The sequence below is a fragment of the Nerophis ophidion genome, linkage group LG02 (assembly GCF_033978795.1).
Source record: "Nerophis ophidion isolate RoL-2023_Sa linkage group LG02, RoL_Noph_v1.0, whole genome shotgun sequence".
NCBI classification, from domain to species: Eukaryota; Metazoa; Chordata; class Actinopteri; order Syngnathiformes; family Syngnathidae; genus Nerophis; species Nerophis ophidion.
Window position 1 is genome coordinate 2,565,441 of NC_084612.1, and position 20,663 is coordinate 2,586,103.

Genomic DNA, 20,663 nt, shown 5'->3' on the forward strand with positions numbered 1-20,663 from the left:
GCATAAAGGGAAGAAGATTAAGAGCTATTCAGTAGGATTTAAGGTCCAGGCTTACATCACACTGATTTTTTTTACTGCATGCCTTTGGTAAGTGCCGGAGTGAGAAGAGGTTTAAAATAATTAGCACATGCTTACTTTTACCGCATGCCTTTGGTAAGCGCAGGAGTGAGAAGAGGTTTTAAATCAATTAGCGTCCCGGCGGCAATTCACGGAAATACGGTATACCGCATAACTCTATCACATATAACGTAATATTAAAAAGTGGCACCGAAATGTTAGCGACACTGTGTGCTAAAATGCTAATATTACCACATTTTAGCACGTTGAGTGAAGAAAGGAAAAAAACGAAAGAACAACTTACAGCTCCCAGGTCCCATGCCGAGTGACATGGTTGGCAGAAGTCTAGGTTTATTTTAAGATGTGTAGCGAAGCTTGTTTTCCCCCTTTCATGACGTCAAAACGCATCCTGATTGGCGCTCACAGAGAGGCTGTAGGGACACGCTGGTTAGAACCCCGATAAAAAGTCAGTGGTTACGGCCGCCGATGCATCCTGGTGATGATTATTGAAAAACTAATAATGAAGAGAGTTATTTCTGCCGCTCTCATGCGGACTGCTCAGAGAACCAGGCCAGCACGCGGGCTTTGTTCTCCGTCACCCACTTGATGTTGGCCGAGATCCTCTCGATGGTCTGCTGCAGGGCCAGCTTGGCCGAGCCGAAGCCCACGTGGAGGTTGTCTTCTCTGAAGCGCTGCAGCTGTTTGACGAGAAGGGAACACGACGTCAACGCTCGCGCTGCAGCAGGGGTCACTGCCCTCATCACAAATGATGGAAGTGTTCAAATCCTGATGGATCCTTGTCCCTCACTTAAAGCGTGAGTGAAGAATGCACTAAAAATATGATACGGTATTATCTGCTCGCAGTTGCAACACGGTGGTTGTTTGAGCACACTGCAGCCGGTCCTGGGTAGTCCCACTCCTTAATGCTTCAGTTACACGCAGGGTTTTCACAGGAATGTGGCAAAAACACAAGCCCCAGTGAAGTTGGCACGTTGTGTAAATAGTAAATAAAAACAGAATGCAATGATTTGCAAATCCTTTTCAACTTATATTCAATTGAATAGACTGCAAAGACAAGATGTTAGTTGTTGGGTTTTTTTGCAACTATTAGCTCATTTGGAATTTCATGCCTGCAACATGTTTCAAAAAAGCTGGCACAAGTGGCAAAAAAGACTGAGAATGCTCATCAAACACTTACTTGGAATATCCCACAGGTGAACGGACTAATTGGTCGGGGGTGGGGCGTGGGTGTGGTTGGGGGCGTGATTAAGAGGGGAGGAGTATATTTACAGCTAGATTCACCAAGTCAGGTATTCCATATATATATATGTATATATATATGAAGTGAAGTGAACTATATTTATATAGCGCTTTTTCAAGTGACTCAAAGCGCTTTACATAGTGACACCCAATATCACACTGAAATTTAAGTATTTCTTTTATATATATATAATAAAATAATTTTGCTGTATATATATATATATACAGCTAGAATTCACTAAAAGTCAAGTATTGCATATATATATATATATAAGAAATACTTGACTTTGACAAGTATTTCATATATATATAAGAAATAGTATATATATATATATATATATATCTACAATGAGGTGACGACTTGTCCAGGGTTTACCCCACCTTCCGCCCGATTGTAGCTGAGATAGGCGCCAGCGCCCCCCGCGACCCCAAAAGGGAATAAGCGGTAGAAAATGGATGGATGGATGGATATATATATATATATATATATATATATATATATTCATATACATATATATACTTTATATATATATATATATATATCATGAACCCCTCAATCTCCTGATGATTGAGGGAACCCCTCATGAAACAGTTCTGTAGAGATGAAGTAGTCTTGTAATTTTTCCCACACCTACATATTGCGCTCTACCACGGTATCGAGCACTATTCTCTGGATAATCCAATCAAGATGTATATATATATATATATATATATATATATATATATATATATATATATATATATATATATATATATATATATATATATATATATATATATATATATATAAAAGAAATACTTGAATTTCAGTGTTCATTTATACACATTTACACACACGTAACACTCATCTACTCATTGTTGAGTTAAGGGTTGAATTGTCCATCCTTGTTCTTCTAACCATATGCATGTACAGTAGATGGCAGTATTGTCCTGTTCAAGAGTGTCACAACATTACTGTTTAAGGCAGACGAACTGCTTTACGGTAGAAGAAAACGGACTGCTGTTGTGTGTTGTTACCGCGCTGGGAAGACGTTAATGAAACTTGCTTACGATAAACCCACATAAGAAACCAACGACTCTCCCTCGATCATTCTACAGTTGAAACGTTATTGGGCAGACATGCTGTTGAGGGGAAAGCGGACGTGAAAACAGGCTGTCGACACGTCACTCAGGTCCGCTTGGAGCTGGAGGGTGGCGTGGCCTCCAGCTCCGCCTGAATTTTGGGAGATTTTCGGGAGAGGGTTGGCAAGTATGGCCATGATTGGGTATGAAAAGCAGCTTCCATGAAGTGCTCAGTCATTCACAAACAAGGACGGGGCGAGGGTCACCACTTTGTGAACATTGTCAGGTTCAAACACTGATGACAACTTTTAAACAGACAAGAAGCAAGGAATCATGCAGAGACAGAGTTCAATTTAGCTCATGAGGAGAACGCATGGAGCTGCACACTTAAATGGTAAATGGTTGTACTTGTATAGCGCTTTTCTACCCCTTTTTAAGGAGCCCAAAGCGCTTTGACAGTATTTCCACATTCACACACTGATGGCGGGAGCTGCCATGCAAGGTGCTAACCAGGGCCCATCAGGAGCAAGGGTGAAGTGCCTTGCCCAAGGACACAACGGACGTGACTAAGATGGTAGAAGGTGGGGATTGAACCAGTAACCCTCAGATTGCTGGCACGGCCACTCTCCCAACTTCGCCACGTCATCCCCTTAGTCACAGTCTCGCCCTACGCTCTCAGGTTCAGCTCCCGCATCCCTCTATTTATTCAGGAGTTCCATAGTCAACATCACTGAGGCCGCCTCTAAAAGGAGTGGTCACATATACTATGCAAAGCAGGTCCAGTACGCACAGTGTGTGGCGGAATGTGCTAGGCCTTGTAATTTCCTTGTCTCTGCTTCGTCTGCGTGCTGTCATCTTATCTTCGTTGAGGTGCTTGAAGTCCATGGCTGTTAGCGGGCTAAAACAAAGATAACTTCTGCGGCTGAGGCAGAGTTACATTTAGCTCGATGAGGAGACAAGAGTTACATTTAGCTCAATGAGGAGAGACGTTTTTGGGCTGTACTCCAGTTATAGAAACAACCTACGCTCTTAAGTCCAGCCCACATGCTCCTCTATTTATTTGGGAGGCCCCTGGTTACATCACTGAGGCCGCCTCTAAAAGGAGTGGCCACACATTTCATGCAAAGGAGCTTCTAGTACGCACAATACGTGACGGAATGTGCTGGGGCCTTGTGACTGCCTTGTCTCTGCTTCGTCTGCTTGCGGTCGTCTTATCTTTGTTGAGGTCCTTGAAGTCTTTGGCTGTCAGTGGGCTCGGACAAACAAAATAGGTGCAGCGAGGTCACCGCTCATATTCCGTGACTGATAACAAAGTTTTGTCCTTGCACAGATAGAAATTATAGCTTGAGCACAATAGCTAATAACTATAACAACAGCCTTTAAGCATAATAATTGTGTGATAACTTACACAATTATTTTAACACAAATTGCCCAACAGTTTAAGAACAACATTTCTCAACCAGCTATTGCGAGGAATTTAGGACATCTACGGCCCGTAATATCATCAAAAGGTTCAGAGAATCTGGAGAAGTCACTGCACGTAAGCGGTTAAATTACGGACCTTCGATCCCTCAGGCGGTATTGCCATCAAAAAGCGACATCAGTGTGTGAAGCATATCACCACATGGGCTCAGGAACACTTCAGAAAACCACTGTCAATAACTGCAGTTTGTCGCAACATCTGTAAGTGCAAGTTAAAACTATTATGCACAGCCAAGGCCATTTATCAACAACACCCAGAAACGCTGCCGGCTTCACTGGGCCCAAGCTTATCTAAGATGGACTGATGCAAAGTAGAAAAGTGCTCTGTGGTCTGACGAGTCCACATTTCAAGTTGTTTTTGGAAACTGTGGACGTCGTGTCCTCCGGAACAAAGAGGAAAAGAACCATCCGGACTGTCTTAGGCACAAAGTTGAAAAGCCAGCATCTGTGATGGTATGGGGGTGCATTAGTGCCCAAGGCATGGGTAACTTACACATCTGTGAAGGCACCATTAATGCTGAAAGGTACATACAGGTTTTGGAGCAACATATGTTGCCGTCCAAGCAACGTTATCATGGACGCCCCTGCTTATTTCAGCAAGACAATGCCAAGCCACGTGTTACAACAGCGTGGCTTCACAGTAAAAGAGTGCGGGTACTAGACTGGCCTGCCTGTAGTCCAGACCTGTCTCCCATTGAAAATGTGTGGCACATTATGAAGCCTAAAAGACCACAACGGACTGTTGAACAACTTAAACTGTACATCAAGCAAGAATTCCACCTGGAAAGCTTCAAAAATTGGTCTCCTCAGTTCCCAAACGTTTTACTGAGTGTTAAAAGGAAAGGCCATGCAACATGGTCGTAAAAATGGCCCTGTGCCAACTTTTTTGCAATGTGTTGCTGCCACTTAATTCTAAGTTAATGATTATTTGCAAAAAAAATAAAAGTTTCTCCGTTCAAACATTAAATATCTTGTCCTTGCAGTCTATTCAATTGAATATAAGTTGAAAATGATTATCAATCAATCAATCAATGTTTACTTATATAGCCCTAAATCACTAGTGTCTCAAAGGGCTGCACAAACCACCGACATCCTCGGTAGGCCCACATAAGGGCAAGGAAAACTCACACCCAGTGGGACATCGGTGACAATGATGACTATGAGAACCTTGGAGAGGAGGAAAGCAATGGATGTCAAGCGGGTCTAACATGATACTGTGAAAGTTCAATCCACAATGGATCCAACACAGTCGCGAGAGTCCCGTTCACAGCAGAGCCAGCAGGAAACCATCCCAAGCGGAGGCGGATCAGCAGCGCAGAAATGTCCCCAGCCGATACACAGGCAAGCAGTACATGGCCACCGGATCGGACCGGACCCCCTCCACAAGGGAGAGTGGGACATAGAAGAAAAAGAAAAGAAACGGCAGATCAACTGGTCTAAAAAGGGAGTCTATTTAAAGGCTAGAGTATACAAATGAGTTTTAAGGTGAGACTTAAATGCTTCTACTGAGGTGGCATCTCGAACTGTTACCGGGAGGGCATTCCAGAGTACTGGAGCCCGAAATGAAAACGCTCTATAGCCCGCAGACTTTTTTGGGGCTTTGGGAATCACTAACAAGCCGGAGTCCTTTGAACGCAGATTTCTTGCCGGGACATATGGTACAATACAATCGGCAAGATAGGATGGAGCTAGACCGTGTAGTATTTTATACGTAAGTAGTAAAACCTTAAAGTCACATCTTAAGTGCACAGGAAGCCAGTGCAGGTGAGCCAGTACAGGTATATATGTATGTATATATGTATATAAAGGTATATACAGTACAGGTATATATGTATGTATATATGTATATAAAGGTATATACAGTATAGGTATATATGTATGTATATATGTATATAAAGGTATATACAGTACAGGTATATATGTATGTATATATGTATATAAAGGTATATACAGTATAGGTATATATGTATGTATATATGTATATAAAGGTATATACAGTACAGGCGTAATGTGATCAAACTTTCTTGTTCTTGTCAAAAGTCTAGCAGCCGCATTTTGTACCAACTGTAATCTTTTAATGCTAGACATCATTGTATGTTGTTTTTATTTATAATTTACACAACGTGCCAACTTCTGTCCAACCTAAGTGTCTGTCTACCGGGTGTTCGAGTTATTCCGACACATAAAAGTTCACGTGTTTATTACTCGGCCGATGTTTGCTGTCACGTACCTCCTGCAGCTCAAACTCTGTGGTGAAGCGCATGGCGATGCCGCTGATCAGGTTGGACATGGAAAAGGATCCTTTGCCATATCTGAAAACACAAAGAAAGACAGGTGGTGGATTGTTTATGACATCTTTTTGTAAAAAGCTACCCAATATGTCAGAACGTTGTATTTAGAAAGTCCGCCCTGAGATCGGTAGGTCTTGAGTTCGAATCTCGGCCGAGTCATACCATATACCAGGGCTCACCAACGCGGTGCCCGTAAGGACCAGATGAGTCGCCCGCTGGCCTGTTCTAAAAATAGCTCAAAGAGCAGCACTTACCAGTGAGCTGCCTCTTTTTTTTTATTTTTTATTTTTTATTTACTAGCAAGCTGACATTTTTAATTCCAAAAGAGACAAAACTCAAATAGATTTTGAAAATCCAAGAAAATATTTTAAAGACTTGGTCGCCCGATTGTAGCTGAGATAGGCACCAGCGCCCCCCGCCACCCCAAAGGGAATAAGCGGTAGAAAATGGATGGATGGATGGTTCTTCACTTGTTTAAATAAATTCATTTATTTTTTTACTTTGCTTCTTATAACTTTCAGAAAGACAAACTTTAGAGAAAAAATACAACCTTAAAAATGATTTTAGGATTTTTACCTTTTAAACTCCTTCCTTCTTTCTTCCATCCATCCATTTTCTACCACTTATTCCCTTTTGGGGTCGCGGGGGGCGCTGGCGCCTATCTCAGCTACAATCGGGCGGAAGGCGGGGTACACCCTGGACAAGTCGCCACCTCATCGCAGGGCCAACACAGATAGACAGACAACATTCACACTCACATTCACACACTAGGGCCAATTTAGTGTTGCCAATCAACCTATCCCCAGGTGCATGTCTTTGGCGGAAGGCAGGGTACACCCTGGACAAGTCGCCACCTCATCGCAGGGCTAACACAGATAGACAGACAACATTCACACTCACATTCACACACTAGGGCCAATTTGTTAGTGTTGCCAATCAACCTATCCCCAGGTGCATGTCTTTGGCGGAAGGCGGGGTACACCCTGGACAAGTCGCCACCTCATCGCAGGGCTAACACAGATAGACAGACAACATTCACACTCACATTCACACACTAGGGCCAATTTGTTAGTGTTGCCAATCAACCTATCCCCAGGTGCATGTCTTTGGCGGAAGGCAGGGTACACCCTGGACAAGTCGCCACCTCATCGCAGGGCTAACACAGATAGACAGACAACATTCACACTCACATTCACACACTAGGGCCAATTTAGTGTTGCCAATCAACCTATCCCCAGGTGCATGTCTTTGGCGGAAGGCGGGGTACACCCTGGACAAGTCGCCACCTCATCGCAGGGCCAACACAGATAGACAGACAACATTCACACTCACATTCACACACTAGGGCCAATTTAGTGTTGCCAATCAACCTATCCCCAGGTGCATGTCTTTGGCGGAAGGCGGGGTACACCCTGGACAAGTCGCCACCTCATCGCAGGGCCAACACAGATAGACAGACAACATTCACACTCACATTCACACACTAGGGCCAATTTGTTAGTGTTGCCAATCAACCTATCCCCAGGTGCATGTCTTTGGCGGAAGGCAGGGTACACCCTGGACAAGTCGCCACCTCATCGCAGGGCCAACACAGATAGACAGACAACATTCACACTCACATTCACACACTAGGGTCAATTTAGTGTTGCCAATCAACCTATCCCCAGGTGCATGTCTTTGGCGGAAGGCGGGGTACACCCTGGACAAGTCGCCACCTCATCGCAGGGCCAACACAGATAGACAGACAACATTCACACACTAGGGCCAATTTAGTGTTGCCAATCAACCTATCCACAGGTGCATGTCTTTGGAGGTGGGAGGAAAGAACAAAACCAACACAGAGCATAAACTCCCAACAAATGACACACCTGCAAATCAGTGTGACTTCTGCTGTTGCCGTATCAATAATGCGCCGATAGGGAGAAATCTTTATTTACACGATGAGTCGGGTGTGTTTTGACCTCCGCCAAACCCCTGAGGCCGACTTACCAAACCCCTAGAGTTCGATCGAACCCAGGTTAAGACCACTGGTCTAAATTATTTTCTGCCCGTTACACAATCTTTTTCATGCTACACTTGAAGTCAATGTTATCTTTTTTTTTTTTAATCCATATGTGCCAATATAGACATTTATCATCACTAAATATATTTTTAATTGAGTACAGCTGCAAAATAAGCCGCTCTGGGGCCAAAGTAAGTTGTGACTGCCAGCACTTTGATTAAAAAAGGCGAGAAACACTGTTAAATTAAAAAAAAACAAAAAAAAACTATTGTACAAAGATGGCGTCCACGAGGCTCTCCTCTGCACAAACGAGAGTCTTCAAAAGTTTTATTATCATTTGGGCCGCAAACAATTTGGTCTTACTCCTGATTCATTATTAAAACAACTTTTTCAAAACAGGTTACATGTTGGAAAAAGTCTTCTGGTTGCATCGAGATGGCCTTAAAATGTATTTTCAAACATTTATTCTTATTGAAAAAATTTAAATAAAAAAACGTTTTTCTATTTATTCATTTTAAATCATTTTTGGGGGGGGGGAATTGCTCTGGTATTTGCAGAACCTTTTGAAAAGGATTGCTACCAATACAACTTTTTACGATACAGTAGCCTTAAAAATGGTCAGATCCCAATATTATTTCGATACGATATCAGCAGGAATCAAACTATCCATCCATCCATCCATTTTCTACCGCTTATTCCCTTTCGGGGTCGCAGGGGGCGCTGGCGCCTATTTCAGCTACAATCGGGCGGATGGCGGGGTACACCCTGGACAAGTCGCCACCTCATCGCAGGGAATCAAACTATATACTTGTATTATTTTCTAGTGTGGAATGCAAGAAAAGGTTTGATAAAGTCAAATTACAGGGATTGGGAGGTATGAAAAACACTCATCTTACCACATGTTTTACTTTTGATGTGGAGTGACAGTCACATTTGAAATAAAAAATAAGGACATGAAGCAGTGAGTTGAATGGTGCAGACACGTTTGTTACTGAATACTTTTTACGTACGTGATATGCGACTATAACTAATTGGTACTTGTTTATATTCACGGATGCCATGTTTTAGACGGCGTTATTGTTCAATTATGAATGTGTAGCTTGTGTGCTTAGCTGTTGTGTAGCTGCTAGCTCCGAGAAGCCTACAGCCTCGCATGTTTACCTTTGGTAAAAGAGCAACTTTGTGTGTTTATCGGAGGACATTTGGATGTTAACTGGCTGTCAAATTTCGGAGAAGGAAAGAGGACTGCTTGTATCAGGGATTTTAGATGCAAGTCGATATCTTTTAATTGTTTTTTTTTTGCCGCTTTGGCAACTCGGTAAAGCCCTAATCACGACCAAAATCCAAGGTACTAATGTATACTGATAGTCATAGTTCTAATACTTGATGAGTCGATTGAAGTGAGAGTTCACCGCTGGAAAATGTCGCTCCATCTCGCTCGGACAAAGTTCCAGGCCAGGGGCGCTCCCACGTTGTTCCTGGATATGGACACGATGGTGGAGATGGCGTCCTGCTTGCGGATCCTCGCCGGGTCCAAGGTGTACTCCAGATACCTGGCGAATAGGTGACAGTCTGTTTATTAGACATTGTTGCGTTTGGACCAGATGTTCCTCCGAGGGATTTAAGTTGCTGGTCAATCCCAAGTTCTTTTGATGACACATAAACTGGTTTTAAATGATAACCCAGAACAGAATAGGTATTTTGCAATTTATTCCAAAGCTTTGGAGAGACCAACCTAAAAAACAACAATTTCAATTCGCATCGCCCTGTTGATCTGAAAACACTACGGAAGTCTTGTCTTTTTCAATATGCCACTAGCCCCGCCCCCCTTCAGAGCAAATACACATATCTATTGTTTGCCTCAGCTGGAGACAGAAAGACATAACAAAAAGGAGTATTGCTACTCCTGCATTCCAAGCTCAAGGTAGTCTACAGTGTACCATCGGTCATGAGATAAAGAAAAGATAAAAAGAGTACAAGATGGAAAACTAGCTATTTCAAATATGACTAAAGAAAATAAATAACTTTTAAATATGGATATATGTAGATATCTATCCCCGTCAACGTTTAAAAGGCTGCACCGTAACGTCCGAGCACGAGTGCTGCATATACCTGTTCAGAAGCCACGGCACTTTGGTGCAGGCCAAGGCCGCCCTGAGTCTGGACTCCTCCGCTGCCAGGGTGGCGTTCTTGAACATTCTCCAGACAAAGTCCCACTCCTCCATGCCGCCGTACTCGATGCCCATGCGATAAACTGTGCTTCTCAAGTCGGGCTGAATCCTGGTCAATAGAAACATATTTAGTATGTACCCCTTTTTTTATCACACTATCTCCTCAGGGGACATTTACAGAGAGTAAACATGGATATACTCTAGAGTAGTCTGTGTACAGCTTGTTTGGAAGATATACTACAGCTGGCAACACCCGTCAATCGCAGGAAAATGTGCACCACAGTCAAAAATGGTGGCGGTAGCATCATGGTCAGGGGTTGCATGAGTGCTGCCAGCAGGAGGAAGCTGCGGTTCAGTAACCCTTGTGCAACTCTAGTACCCAAAACGGGCGTTACATGTGTTCCTTAGTTGATATAATCGTTCAGTCACAATGTTAGAATTGTCATGTCCTAGTGATCATGTTTAGTTTGGCCATGTTCTGTTTGGTTTTTGGATTTTGTCAGTTCCTGTTTTTTCACTCCCTGCTTTGTTTCCATGACAACCCATTAGTTTTCACCTGTCCTCATGTCACGCACCTGATTCATTTGGATTCATACACCTGTTATCAATCAACACATCACCATTTAAGCCTGCAGTTGCCAGGCAGTCAGCCTTGCGACATCACCCTCTATTATTCATGCTGATGATCCATGCTGCTCTTTTGAATGGTTGACCAAATACTTATTTTAAACCATAATTTACAAATAAATTCTTTAACATTTCTACAATGTGATTTTTTTTGCACATTCTGTCTCTCACAGTTGAAGTGTGCCTATGATGAACATTACAGACCTCTGTCATCATTTTAAGTGGGAGAACTTGCACACTCGGTGGCTGACTAAATACTTTTCTGCCCCACTGTATGTCATAAAATGTCGGAAACAAGCAGTAATATCTTAATGAGATCATTTGGGACCAAAACCCTTAAAACAAGTAAAACACTCTAACATAAAATCTGCTCAGTGAGAAGAATTATCTTATCAGACAGAAAATAAGCAAATATCATCCTTATTTGAGATATTTCGTCTTACTTAGATTCAGTTTTTGCAGTTCCAACATGTACTGTACATGTAGCACTTATCCAATACATAGCACGGGCTGATATGAATATGAGCGCTGCACACACACACACAGCTAAAAGTCGTCTGTTTTAACGGCATAATTACACAGTATTTTGGACATCTGTGTTGCTGAAGCTTTTGCAATTTGTTCAATTAATATTGGAGGAGTCAAAGTAGAAAGATGGAGTTGGGAAGCTTTAGCCTTTAGCCACACAAACACACGGTGATTCCTTGTTTAAAATTCACGGAGGTGAAACTTTAGTATGGATCACAGCGGACATGGATCCTGACTAAATGTCAACCAGCAGGTTTCGCTGAGAAAATTGTGGTTAAAAAGTCGCCTCTTACCGGATATCAGCTGAGCTTGTGCCGTCCATACAGCTGCCGTCGACTATCAGGTACTATATAATCTCACTAAAACACTACCAACACAATAGAAAGATAAGGGATTTCCCAGAATAATCCTTATAGCAGGGGCGCTCACACTTTTTCTGCAGGCGAGCTACTTTTCAATTGACCAAGTCGAGGAGATCTACCTCATTCCTATTTAAAATGTATATTTATTTATTTATGAAAGAGACATTTTTGTTAACAAGTTAATGGTGTTTAATGATAATACAAGCATGTTTAACACACATAGATTCCTTTCTTTCATGAAGACAAGAATATAAGTTGGTGTATTACCTGATTCTGATGACTTGCATTGATTGGAATCAGACAGTGGTGCTGATAACGTCCGCATTTTCAAATGGAGGAAAAAAAAAAGTCCTCCTTTCTGTCCAATACCACATGAAAGTGGTTGGATTTGGCATCTCATTTGTCCAACTTGCATACTCCTTTTTAAACACTTTGTTATGAGAGTAGCATATGTGTGTGGCCCTTTAATGTCTGGCAGCAGGTGAGTGACGTCAGTGACTGTGCGGGTGGGCAAGCAAGTGAGAAAGCGGTCGCTGAGGGCGGGGGAGAAATACATTGGCATCAAACTCCGTAGCTTGCTAGCTTTCTGAGACTCTTATTTTGTTAGCACAGGCAGGATGAAACAGGTCTTTTATGGTGAAGACAGGAACTGTGCAGTCGGTCTTTAGAGTTTTGACAGTAGGTACGGAGTCTCTAGAAATAAAATGTGTTTCTCTGCGTCCGCCCTGTTAGGGATTTTTCCTTAAATATGAGCTCGCAGCAGCCAGCGTCATCTCACAAGATCCTCGGGTGCCGAGAATGTCAAACAACTGACGAAAGTGAAGTCTTGGTATGATTGATGATTGCTCATTTTTATGTCTATTTTTTAATGCCTGGCTTGAGATCGACTGACACACCCTCCGAGATCGACGTAATGCCCACCCCTGCTTTAGTAAATGTCTCTAAAAACATCTGAATCCGTCTCAATGCAACGCGATTGCAATCGTGTTTTTTTTTTTAACTTGTTTTTTATTTTTTTTTTATTGGCCCTAGTGTGTGAATGTGAGTGTGAATGTTGTCTGTCTATCTGTGTTGGCCCTGCGATGAGGTGGCGACTTGTCCAGGGTGTACCCCGCCTTCCGCCCGATTGTAGCTGAGATAGGCGCCAGCGCCCCCAGCGACCCCAAAAGGGAATAAGCGGTAGAAAATGGATGGATTTTTTTTTTTTGTCCGTCTCTATCAATATCCTCAAACACGAATCTTTCATCCTCGCTCAAATTAATGGGGGAATTGTCGTTTTCTCGGTCTGAATAGCTGTTTTTGTTGGAGGCTCCCATTAAAAACAATGTGAATATATGAGGAGCCCCCACACATGTGACGTCATCGTCTGCGACTTCCAGTAGAGGCAGGGCTTTTCTCCAGTTGCGAACTTTATCGTGGATGTTCTCTACTAAATCCTTTCAGCAAAAATATGGCAAAATAGCGAAATGATCAAGTATGACACATAGAATGGAGCTGCTATCCCCGTTTAAATAAGAACATCTCATTTCATTTAAAGATGTTCATCAACATTCTTATTTCTTGAACTTTGTAAACACTTAGTTTCAACAGCCTCCTAAAATGGATCATTTGAGTCCATTTTTTTAACTTATTAATCTAGTCCACAAATTAATTCCATGTACTGATAAAGACTTCATCCGTTTAAAAAGAAACTGAAAACTTACCTATTAAGTAAGCGTCCATCATCTCAGGAAGCCATCAAGTTTACAGTATTTTTGGACCACTTGGATTGTTAAGTGCGTTAAAAGGCTCATATTTATTTTTCTACATTTCAAACGCGTACAGAACATGTAATGGTGGTTCATCGCTCAAAAGTTTGCTCAGATGATGTTTTACGGAGTGTTTTGGAGCCGCCTTGTGACTGTCTCTTTTTGTGGGCAGTCCTACTTACGTGCCTCCACTTCAACAACGTAATCTACCGTCATCTTTGTTGTAGCGGTAGTTTTTAGCGCTTCCATAGCGAGTCTACTGACAGATACAAGTTAGAACTGTTCACTACTTATTAGAAATGGCAACAGTGAAGTGAATTATATTTATATATTTATATAAGTGACTCAAGGCACTTTTACATAGTGAGACGTAATGTTTAGGTTCCGTTTGGACCAGTGCGGGTGGCACGGGGAGCAGGTGGGTGGGGTGTCTTTGCCCGGGGACACAATGGCAGTGACTAGGATGTCGAAAGCGGGGATGGAACCTGGAACCCTCACTGCGTGGCGCAGTGGGAGAGTGGTCGTGCGCAACCCGAGGCCCCCTGGTTCAAATCCCACCTAGTACCAACCTCGACACGTCCGTTGTGTCCTGAGCAAGACACTTCACCCTTGCTCCTGATGGGTGCTGGTTGGCGCCTTGCTTGGCAGCTCCCTCCATCAGTGTGTGAATGGGTAAATGTGGAAGTAGTGTCAAAGCGCTTTGAGTACCTTGAAGGTAGAAAAGCGCTATACAAGTACAATTTATTTATTCATTTATTTATTATTAACCACCTATCTTTAATGCCTCATGTGGGGTAGTCTACTGTTGGGTTTTGCATGGTTGTATGAAATGATGTATGTATGTGTATGCTTGCTTTAGTACTATTATCTTGTGTTTATTATATAGTGTTGTTGTTGTTTTGTTTTTGTTTTTTGTTGTTGTGCTTGCTATCATGTTTCATCTTTCCATGTATATAATGTCCTCTGGACCCCTTGTCAAAAGCTTCTTTTAGCTTATTTGGGGGACCGTTTTACGTACCATCCATCCATTTTCTACCGCTTATTCCCTTTCGGGGTCGCGGGGGGCGCTGGCGCCTATCTCAGCTACAATCGGGCGGAAGGCGGGGTACACCCTGGACAAGTTGCCACCTCATCGCAGGGCCAACACAGATAGACAGACAACATTCACACTCACATTCACACACTAGGGCCAATTTAGTGTTGCCAATCAACCTATCCCCAGGTGCATGTCTTTGGAGGTGGGAGGGGCCTATCCCCAGGTGCATGTCTTTGGAGGTGGGAGGGGCCTATCCCCAGGTGCATGTCTTTGGAGGTGGGAGGGGCCTATCCCCAGGTGCATGTCTTTGGAGGTGGGAGGGGCCTATCCCCAGGTGCATGTCTTTGGAGGTGGGAGGGGCCTATCCCCAGGTGCATGTCTTTGGAGGTGGGAGGGGCCTATCCCCAGGTGCATGTCTTTGGAGGTGGGAGGGGCCTATCCCCAGGTGCATGTCTTTGGAAGTGGGAGGAAGCCGGAGTACCCGGAGGGAACCCACGCAGTCACGGGGAGAACATGCAAACTCCACACAGAAAGATCCCGAGCCTGGATTTGAACCCAGGACTGCAGGACCTTCGTATTGTGAGGCAGACGCACTAACCCCTCTGCCACCGTGAAGCCCCGTTTTACGTACCTACATCTTTAAATGATGACATTTCACCACTACTGTAATTGTTATATGGTTTTGTGAATAAACTTGAAACTATAAGCTAAAGGTTTTACGTGTTGTATGTGTCTAGAAATTTTTTCAATTAGATTTTTCTCTGAGTTTATATTGTTAAGTAGAGCATGATTGCCTCACTTTTTTTTCTTTTTGAATTTAATGAGGCATGCAGCATGTCATGCTTTGTCATCTTGACAGGGCCTTCAAAAACACTTTGTTCTTAAGATCGTAGCCTTAAACCAGACCTAGGCAAATTAAGGTCCGGGGGCCACATGCGGTTCGTTGAGCTTTTCAATCTGACCCGCCGGACATTCGCAAATATTCTTTTTTAGATGTCTAAAAAGCCTACTGAAAGCCACTACTACCGACCACGCAGTCTGATAGTTTATATATCAATGATGAAATATTGAAATATCACTGGATCGGTTCGCAGCCGAGTGTGAAGCGGCCGGAATGAGAATCAGCACCTCCAAATCCGAGTCCATGGTTCTCTCCCGGAAAAGGGTGGAGTGCCATCTCCGGGTTGGGGAGGAGACCCTGCCCCAAGTGGAGGAGTTCAAGTACCTAGGAGTCTTGTTCACGAGTGAGGGAAGAGTGGATCGTGAGATCGACAGGCGGATCGGTGCGGCGTCTTCAGTAATGCGGACGTTGTATCGATCCGTTGTGGTGAAGAAGGAGCTGAGCCGGAAGGCAAAGCTCTCAATTTACCGGTCGATCTACGTTCCCATCCTCACCTATGGTCATGAGCTTTGGGTCATGACCGAAAGGATAAGATCACGGGTACAAGCGGCCCAAATGAGTTTCCAGGTCTCTCCCTTAGAGATAGGGTGAGAAGCTCTGCCATCCGGGAGGAACTCAAAGTAAAGCCGCTGCTCCTCCACATGGAGAGGAGCCAGATGAGGTGGTTCGGGCATCTGGTCAGGATGCCACCCGAATGCCTCGCTAGGGAGGTGTTTAGGGCACGTCCAACCGGTAGGAGGCCACGGGGAAGACCCAGGACACGTTGGGAAGACTATGTCTCCCGGCTGGCCTGGGAACGCCTCGGGATCCCCCGGGAAGAGCTAGACGAAGTGGCTGGGGAGAGGGAAGTCTGGGTTTCCCTGCTTAGGCTGTTGCCCCCGCGACCCGACCTCGGTTAAGCGGAAGAAGATGGATGGATGGATGATGAAATATTAACATTGCAACACATGCCAATACGGCCTTTTTAGTTTACTAAATTACAATTTTAAATTTGGACCAGTGCGGGTGTCACTGGTAAATTTTTGGTTGGAGGGGGACACATTAGCCCAGCACCGCACACAGCTAAAAGTCGTCTCTTTTCACCGCATAATTACACAGTATTCTGGACATCTGTGTTGCTGAATCTTTTGCAATTTGTTCAATTAATAATGGAGAAGTCAAAGTAGAAAAATGGAGGAGGAAAGCTTTTAGCCTTTAGCTACACAAACACACAGTGTTTCCTTGTTTAAAATTCCCTGAATTGAAGATTTACTATGGATCAGAGCGGTCAAGCGAACATGGATCCCGACTACAGAAGAAGCCAAGATAAAGGTCATGCATCCCAATCTTGGAGCTAGACCGGGAGGTTCAGATTTTCTGAGAAAACGACTTCAGAAAGGGCTAAAGTATTTTGATTCTGGCGATCACAACATGGCCGAGGCCAAAATGAAGAATAAACACTTGGCATCAGCCCCAACAGAGAAGGCTCAGATCACAGGTGGTCACATCAGATCACAGGTGGTCACATCAGATCACAGGTGGTCACATCAGATCACAGGTGGTCACATCAGATCACAGGTGGTCACATCCCGACACCTCAGGACCTGCCTCAGAGAAAGACCTCTATAGCGACAAGCAAACTGGCTGAGAGATGAGTGTTTTTGTAGCTTTATTATAGCTCGGTATAGCTCATTTGGTAGAGTGGCCGTGCCAGCAACTTGAGGGTTCCAGGCTCGTTTCCCGCTTCCGCCATCCTAGTCACTGCCGTTGTGTCCTTGGGCAAGACACTTTACCCACCTGCTCCCAGTGCCACCCACACTGCTTTAAATGGAACTTCGATATTGGGTTTCACTATGTAAAGCGCTTTGAGTCACTAGAGAAAAGCGCTATATATAAATATAATAATATAATACATGTCGACCGGCAGTTTTCGCTGAGAAAATTGTGGAAATATGTCGCCTCTTACCGAAGATCAGCAGAGCTTCTGTCGTGCTGCAGCTGCCGTGACTTTCCTCAGACACTGGCGTCAACACACCCGTGGACACACCCCTCCGACTATCAGGTACTATTTAACTCACTAAAACACTAGCAACACAATAGAAAGATAAGGGATTTCCCAGAACTATCCTAGTAAATGTGTCTAAAAACATTTGAACCGCTCTCAATGCAATCGCCTTTTTTTTTCTTCTATCAATCAATCAATCAATCAATGTTTACTTATATAGCCCTAAATCACTAGTGTCTCAAAGGGCTGCACAAACCACTACGACATCCTCGGTAGGCCCACATAAGGGCAAGGAAAACTCACACCCAGTGGGACATCGGTGACAATAATGATCCAGTGGGACGTCGGTGACAATAATGACTATGAGAACATGATACTGTGATACTGATGATGCTGATGACTATGAGAACATATGAGAACATGATACTGTGAAAGATCAGTCCATAATGGATCCAACACAGTCGCGAGAGTCCAGTCCAAAGCGGATCCAACACAGCAGCGAGAGTCCCGTTCACAGCGGAGCCAGCAGGAAACCATCCCAAGCGGAGGCGGATCAGCAGCGCAGAGATGTCCCCCAGCCGATACACAGGCGAGCAGTACATGGCCACCGGATCGGACCGGACTCCCTCCACAAAGGAGAGTGGGACATAGAAGAAAAAGAAAAGAAACGGCAGATCAACTGGTCTAAAAAGGGAGTCTATTTAAAGGCTAGAGTATACAAATGAGTTTTAAGGTGAGACTTAAATGCTTCTACTGAGGTGGCATCTCGAACTGTTACCGGGAGGGCATTCCAGAGTACTGGAGCCCGAAATGAAAAAGCTCTACAGCCCGCAGACTTTTTTTGGGCTTTGGGGATCACTAATAAGCCGGAGTCCTTTGAACGCAGATTTCTTGCCGGGACATATGGTACAATACAATCGGCAAGCTAGTCTGTCTATCTAAATTTCCTCATCCACAAATCTTTCATCCTCGCTCAAATTAATGGGGAAATTGTCGCTTTCTCGGTCCGAATCGCTCTAGCTGCTGGAGGCTCACATTATAAACAATGTTCAGATGTGACGTCACGCGCACATCGTCTGCTACTTCCGGTACAGGCAAGGCTTTTTTATTAGCGACCAAAAGTTGCAAACTTTATCGTCGATGTTCTCTACTAAATCCTTTCAGCAAAAATATGGCAATATCGCAAAATGATCAAGTATGACACATAGAATGGACCTGCTATCCCCGTTTCTCATTTCAGTAGGCCTTTAAGATGGAAAGTGTAGCTGATGTGCAGTCATGTTTTCTAATGACTGTAAGTCTTGAACTATACAAAGTATTTCATTGGGTGGAATCTGTGCTTATGGCTGATACACCAGTTACTATGGTCATCTAATTAGTTACTATGGTCATCTAATTAGTTACTATGGTCATCTAATTAGTTACTATGGTCATCTAATTAGTTACTATGGTCATCTAATTAGTTACTATGGTCATCTAATTAGTTACTATGGTCATCTAATTAGTTACTATGGTAATTTAAGTCACAGCAGCTCAGACGAGGCACCAAGCAGTGTGGGTGGGGAGCGTTTCCACAGACGTGGAAGGAGGTTTTCACAACAAAGTTCTAAAGCTTAGTGATATATCAGATATATCAGATTATAGGTGGGTTTATTGTGTACCCTTCGCGTTCATATTTCACTGTTTGTTGCCTTTGTGTTGCGTTTCACTTGATTGTAAAATGTGTCGATCGAAAGGGGGTGTGACATTCATATTTTGTCAATGTTCAGTGTTTTATCGTTCATAGAAAAATGTAAAATTCCATTACGTTTTTTTTAAGACAGTCTGTCATAACGTTTTTAGCATTCAATCAGACATTATTGTGAGGTTTTGTATTAGTGTTCTTAAAAATAGATATACCGGCCCCCAGACACTTTTTTTTTTCTCTAAATGTGGCCCTCGAGTCAAAATAATTGCCCAAGTCTGCATTAAACTGTCAATAGCAACAAAACTAGCAACAATCCATGGTCTTTTGGCAGGAGCTGTAACGACTTTGTGGCAGCGTGAAGCGGGAGGTGCTCTTCCTTGATGCAGGTCGGGCTCGGACACAGCAAAAGGTATGAAGAAATGATTTATTTAACTAACAACAGGCTAATTAACAGAAACGCTGGTGCTAGGGGTTTCACGGTGGCAGAGGGGTTAGTGCGTCTGCCTCACAATACGAAGTTCCTGCAGTCCTGGGTTCAAATCCAGGCTCGAGATCTTTCTGTGTGGAGTTTGCATGTTCTCCCCGTGAATGTGTGGGTTCCCTCCGGGTACTCCGGCTTCCTCCCACTTCCAAAGACATGCACCTGGGGATAGGTTGATTGGCAACACTAAATTGGCCCTAGTGTGTGAATGTGAGTGTGAATGTTGTCTGTCTATCTGTGTTGGCCCTGCGATGAGGTGGCGCCTTGTCCAGGGTGTACGCCGCCTTCCGCCAAAGACATGCACCTGGGGATAGGTTGATTGGCAACACTAAATTGGCCCTAGTGTGTGAATGTGAGTGTGAATGTTGTCTGTCTATCTGTGTTGGCCCTGCGATGAGATGGCGACTTGTCCAGGGTGTACCCCGCCTTCCGCCCGATTGTAGCTGAGATAGGCGCCAGCGCCCCCCGCGACCCCGAAAGGGAATAAGCGGTAGAAAATGGATGGATGGGCTGGTGCTAGGCAGAAAAGGCAAAACAAAGAGCTACTAGCATGGGAGCTAGGGAAACAAACAAAAACTGGGCATAGCGCGAAAGCTAGCAAGTCGAAACAGAAACAAAGTCGTCACTGGTTGCGTGTAATACAAGTTTTACGAGGCGAGGCCGAATAAACGAAAAAGGGAGGTTTAAATAGAGTCTGTAATGAAAAGCAGGTGTGCGTACAAGGCAGGTGAAAATCAAGTTACCGTGGTGACCAAAACAAACAAGGAAGTGCCACCAGGAACTAAAGCAGGGGTAGGGAACCTATGGCTCTCGAGCCATATGTGGCTCTTTTGATGACTGCATCCGGCTCTCAGATAATCAATCAATCAATCAATGTTTATTTGTATAGAGTTAAATCACAAGTGTCTCAAAGGGCTGCACAAGCCTCAACAACATCCTCAGTTCAGATCCCAGATAAACCTCAGCTGACGTTGCTTAACACGA

At 43.8% G+C, this 20,663-nt stretch overlaps 1 protein-coding gene across 5 annotated transcripts in view; it reads right to left on the bottom strand.

Moving 5' to 3' along the window:
- Positions 1–351: 351 nt before the first annotated feature.
- Positions 352–20,663, bottom strand: part of LOC133535943 (aminopeptidase N-like) — a 68,874-nt gene continuing 48,562 nt past the window's right edge. For all 5 annotated transcript variants that reach the window (XM_061876065.1, XM_061876032.1, XM_061876049.1 and 2 more), the window contains 4 exons: positions 10,267–10,434; positions 9,567–9,707; positions 6,092–6,173; positions 352–755 (listed from right to left, as the gene is read on the bottom strand). In XM_061876065.1, coding sequence (XP_061732049.1) covers positions 603–755; positions 6,092–6,173; positions 9,567–9,707; positions 10,267–10,434 — 544 coding nt within the window. In that variant the 3' untranslated portion in view covers positions 352–602. The remainder of the gene's footprint in view (positions 756–6,091; positions 6,174–9,566; positions 9,708–10,266; positions 10,435–20,663) is intronic.